Source organism: Pteropus vampyrus, unplaced genomic scaffold (genome assembly GCF_000151845.1).
Source record: "Pteropus vampyrus isolate Shadow unplaced genomic scaffold, Pvam_2.0 Scaffold36, whole genome shotgun sequence".
NCBI lineage: Eukaryota > Metazoa > Chordata > Mammalia > Chiroptera > Pteropodidae > Pteropus > Pteropus vampyrus.
This window is the reverse complement of record NW_011888817.1, coordinates 10,033,370-10,038,897: the sequence shown is the minus strand read 5'-3', so window position 1 is coordinate 10,038,897 and position 5,528 is coordinate 10,033,370. Positions and strand designations below refer to the sequence as shown.

At 39.6% G+C, this 5,528-nt stretch overlaps 1 protein-coding gene across 1 annotated transcript in view; it reads left to right on the top strand.

The window, feature by feature from the left end:
• The window catches only part of CSMD2 (CUB and Sushi multiple domains 2), a gene marked incomplete at its 5' end in the record, with an annotated part of 295,495 nt that overhangs the window by 282,212 nt on the left and 7,755 nt on the right, over positions 1-5,528 (top strand). Inside the window, 3 exons of the mRNA XM_023529432.1 lie at positions 1,986-2,048; positions 3,279-3,440; positions 5,073-5,185. Coding sequence (XP_023385200.1) covers positions 1,986-2,048; positions 3,279-3,440; positions 5,073-5,185 — 338 coding nt within the window. The remainder of the gene's footprint in view (positions 1-1,985; positions 2,049-3,278; positions 3,441-5,072; positions 5,186-5,528) is intronic.

The following is a 5,528-nucleotide window of genomic DNA, read 5'->3' as shown; positions in this document are numbered from 1 at the left end:
TGTTTTTATGTCAGTACCATATTGTTTGGATACCTGTAGCTTTATGATATAGTTTGAAATCAGGAAGTATGATGCCTTCAGCTTTGTTCTTTTTTCTCAAGATTGCTTTGGCTATTCAGAGTCTTTTGTGGTTCCATACGAATTTTAAGGTGGTTCTATTCCTGTGAAATATTCCATTGGAATGTTGATAGGGATTGCATTGAATCTGTAAATTGCTTGGGGTAGTAAGTGGCAGCCTCAAAAGTCAGAGTGCTAGATGCATGGCCCAAATCCTTTACCCTTCAGGAGGAAGCCAGGCATTCCTTCCTGTTTGTACGGCACTTTTCCAGGAGTGGGGTATATGGTAAGAGTGTGTCTCAGCCTTTCCCACCCATTCCTATGTGGGTATTTTTTCAGTCACCCAATGTGTAGGAATCACTCAGCTTATTACTGGATTTCTCTCATAAGGAATTTATCTGTGCGTAGCTGTACATTCACTGTGTCCATGGGAAGAGAGAAATTCAAAAGCCCCCTATGTTGACATTTTGGTCAGGAGTGTCTTCAAGAGTTCTTTATATGTCTAGAATATAAAACCCTTATCAGATTCATGATTTGCAAATATTTTCTCTCATCTGAATTGTCTTTTCACTTTTTTTTTTAATTTACAGTACTTTATTTCATACATCACCTAAAATGTCACATTTTAAGCTCCATTTTAGCCCTGTATTAAATTTTTTTTCTTTTTCTTCAGATGTGTTTTTTTAACAGCCTTATTGAGATATATGTAAATTACACATACTTGATGCGTACAATTTTTTGAGTTTTGATATTTTCACTTTCTTGTTGGTGTCCTTTTAAGCACAAAAGCTTTTTGTTTTGATGAATTTCAATTTATCTGTATTATTATTGCTTGCTTGTGCTGTTACTATCATATCTAAGAAATCATTGCCAAATCCAAGGTCACAAAGATTTGGCCTCTAGGATTGGAAGGGGCATGGTAAAACTCTATAGCTGCCCAGTAGAGACAGTAGGGAGAGATTGCCCTTACTTGGGACAAGGCAGATTTTTCTGTTGTTTCTCTGCAAAAGAAAAAAAAACATTAACATTTATTGACCATGACTTCCATGCCCATAACCTCATTTATCCAGCATAGACCTGTGAGTTGTGTTTTGGTGGGAAGAGACGAGGACTCCGAGTAGTAAAGTGACTGGTCAAGGTCACACATCATTAAGTTGCTGTCTAACTGAGGCCTAAAGCTCTTGACCTTGCTTTTAAGGGTAAGGACTTCTCAGTCTTAATATCATCGCTCCGAGAGAGAGAAGCACTCCACTGAAACCCCCATCAGGGCTCAAGGAATTCACCTTTGATCAGTGGAAGGTCCTCCTTTATGCCAGGCATTCTGGGAGGAAAGCAGAATCCAAGAGAGAGCTTTTCAACCCAAGGTCATCAGTTAGGGGTATCCAAGGGATTTATGTAGTAGGGTAGAAAAGTAGACATCTTTATTTTACTTTGATTTTGGCATTTCCTTTAATTTAGAATGTAGACAAAAACCCATAGTAGTACTTGTAGTAGTACTTAACGATACTTGTAACTTTGTCACCAGTAGAAATTGCAGATTTTCATATTCTATTACAGTTGCTACCGATACCGTGAAATACCATTTATGTTTCTGACTACTTAAAGATCATGGTAGTTAGTGGACCCACTGTTAGATCTTGTTATTTAATGCAGTAATAAAGAATTATATATAATGATATCCTAATTCCTTATTTAATGTGACTATAATTTATATGGTAGGTTTCTTTTGTAACTCTTTATATTTTATTATTCTGAGAGGGATCCATAGCATCACCAGACCATCAAAGCAGTTCACCTCTTTGAGGATAAGTCCAAAGCAAGATCTCAAAGACCCTATTGACCTAATGTCAGAGAGGTTGCCATTATTTTTTCAATAGAATATAGATCAGAAACTGATCCTGTTTTCTTCCATTCTCTTTCCCTAGCAGAGGTCCGGCCCAGTGGAAGACCCATCAACACTGCCCGGGAGCCACCACTCACCCAAGCCTCAGGTATGTATAGTCCAGATCTTTGGGTCAAGACACATGTTGCTTCCTTCACCTAGTTACCCAGAAACATGCACGTGAGTTACTGAGTAACCAATAGAAGGGCATGAAAACTATCTACAGAGTCAAATATATTTCTCCACCCACCTCCCAACCCCAGGCCGACTTCAGGAGGAAGTAAGCCTGAAAGGAGCTAAAATCTCATCTAGAAGAGAGAGCTAAGACCTTCTAAAAACACTTCATTGATTATTACAACCTCTCCTGGCACAGCACCAGCCAGTGTGTGGTCATACAGACACACAGGGCCAGGTCCTGCCCAGGGAGCTTCCTGGAAATGCTTGCATTTTGAGACAAGTATTGATTCTTTCAAAGTGTGATGTCCAGAACTGGATACAGAACTATAGGTATGCTTGACCAATGCAAAATTATTGTATACTTTCATATCCTTTTTTGAACCCTATAATTTTATTAGTATGTGCATTATACCAGGAAGAAGATGAGATTTGATGTCAAACCCAGTTTGAATTCTATTTTGGTCATTGACCAGCTATGTCCTTGGGAAAATGAGCTTTACTTCTTGAGCTTCAGTTTACCTTTTGGTAATATAGAGATTATAACACTTGCCTTAGAGAATTATTTTAAGAATAAATAACAATTTTAGTAGCTTTTGTGTCTGACATCATGTGATAATACAGTCTGCAACATTAGATCATTTAACCCCCACAAGAATGCTGATGAGGTAGGTAGGATGGCTCCCATTTACAGAACTACAGGTGTGGACTGCAGGGGAGGAAGTTAAGGCTCCTGCACTTGATCAAATAACTGATACATTACAGCCAAGGTGAGAATGCTGATCGGTCTTATTTCATTAGCCCGTGTCCTATCTGCCACATGATGCTGACTTATTGGTTTTCTCTTCTCTTTTTCCCTTTCTCTACCTTTTCAACCTCTTCCCTTTTTTTCTCTTTCTCTCTCTTCTTTCTAGTTCCCTCTCCCTCTCCCTTTCTTATTTGCTCTCACTTTTTTTTCTTATCCACCTCCTCGCTCTTTCCCTCCATCCATCCACCCTGAGACACAGGAAGATCACAAGAAGGCCAGAACAATCCACCATGCTCCCCCATATTAGAGGTTCTGGAAAATAATCTCAGTGACTGAACTGGCATCAGTCCTCAGGTGGCCTCAATTTAACCAACGCACATGAAATTCCCTCTCACCTCTGTTTCTCAATTCCTCTAGTTCCTGGAGATGTTTTTGCCAAGAATTCCCTATGGAAAGGGGCCTATGAGTACCAGGGGAAGAAGCAGCCAGCCATGCTCAGAGTGACTGGCTTCCAGGTTGTCAACAGCAAGGTCAATGCCACCATGATTGACCATAGTGGTGTGGAGTTGCACTTGGCTGGTAAGGAACAGGCCACTGCTATGAAAGCTGGAGGCAATTGTGGGGGTGGTTAGAATGGATGGGTACCTGCCCTTTGCCAGGATGAGTCTACTGTCACTGCACTTTACTGTCTTATGAGGCTCAGACTTGTCTGGTGGGCAGAGGGAAGAGGAAGTGCCTGCTTCTCTTTGTTTATATGATAAACGTGCCAGGGACTAAAGGGAAATGGCTAGATGACAAATGTGAATAACTTGAACATACAAAGGACTCTGAAAAATGAAAAGAGACTTCTATCCCTAAAACCAAACTAAAAACAGAGTTAGAGAACTCAGAAGCCAAAGTACAAGCGGTCAACAAACAAAAGAAACATATTTTTATCAGTAGTCAGCAAAAATCAAGATAAACACAAAATGTCATTTTCCACTTTCCCAGCAAGATTTTTTTTTTAAGTGATGAACTGAAGTGCTGGTCAAGGTCCCGTGAAGGCATCGATGCAGCTCTGGTCAGAGTAGAAAATAGTACAGTTCTAGGAAACAATTCAGCAACTTGTATCAAGATCCTTTGAAAATAATTAGACTCATTAATTACACTTCTAAGACTTTTTATCCTAAGAAATAATTATGGAGGGGGCCAAATATTTATAATTAAAGAAAGCTCACATTACAGGGCTATTTATATTACATAAAAACTGGAAGTAGAAAATTGTCTAAAAACATAGAAATGGATATATTAATTATAGTACATCTGCCGGATAAAGTACGATGCCAATTTTGGAAGAAATACACTCACTATAATGTAATGCATTTAAAACGTGACTCTAGTTTTTAAAAGAAAAATTATATTCGTAAGAAAGGAAATTGCAGGTAATTACACAAAAATGTTAACGGTGGATATTTCTTAAAGAGACGTCTATCCCTAAAACCAAACTAAAAACAGAGTTAGAGAACTCAGAAGCCAAAGTACAGGCGGTCAACAAACAAGAGAAACATTTTTATCAGTAGTCAGCAAAAATCAAGATAAACACAAAATGTGAGATCGGGAGTGATTTTTTTTTTCTTCGCTCATCTCTGCATTTTCCAAAATTTCCCCAATTTTCAGTCTTTCTATAATCAGAAAAACTAAGTATCATAGAAAACAAGTGTTTATTGAATAGATGGATAAATAAATGAATGTGTGAGTGAACGAACATACACATTAACACACAGCCTCACATACAGTCATATCTATTCATTCGTATACACACACACAAGCACAACGTAATGTTCAGCTCACTCATTCACCCTAAGACATTCACATACTCCTGTGTACATCCCTCATGCAGTCCTGTACCCACTAAATTATAAGTATATCCATGCATTAACCGACACATTGACATGTACAAAACCATATCCGCTTTACTCTCACATACGCATGTGTAACCAGGGTCACAGTCACAGATTAACACAGATGCACATTCCTGCATAGACACAGAGTCAGCCTACACAAACTCACCAGCAGCACTAGACCTGCCTGCTTATGGTTATGCATGGAGTGTTTATGTCAACATCTACACGTGAAATTCCACGTGAGCACTCACTCTCACATACCCACAAATTTAGGTTTTAAAATTTCCCCAGCTCTTTCAAGTGTACCCTCTGAACTTTCTCTTTCCAGGAATTTACAAGAAAGAAGATTTCCATCTCCTGCTCCAGGTTTATCAGATCACAGGGCCTGTGGAGGTCTTCGTGAATAAGTTCAAAGACGATCACTGGGCTTTAGATGGACATGTAAGTTCAGCAAAATCTAGCTCAGTCCTTGACCTCTCCACGGCCTTGCCCCATCCCCATTCCCAGATCACTGGCAGGGAAAAGGAGAGAAGAAGAGGGTGGAAACTCCTAGGATCCACATGGAAACTTGGGAGGAGTTTGTCTATAGGGCCAGGACTGGGAGCAAAGGAGTCATCTGCTGGTGAAGTGAGCAAAGGAAAAGATAGAAAGAGCTGGGAGGCCCAGATTCTAGAAGGTCAGTGCATCTGAGCAAGAGGGAGTAGGTTCTGATGTTAGAGCCAAAGGCAAAGGATTGGAAGTCAGCAGTGTACGAGTGAATTCAAGCAAGTTGAAGGTCGTGGTT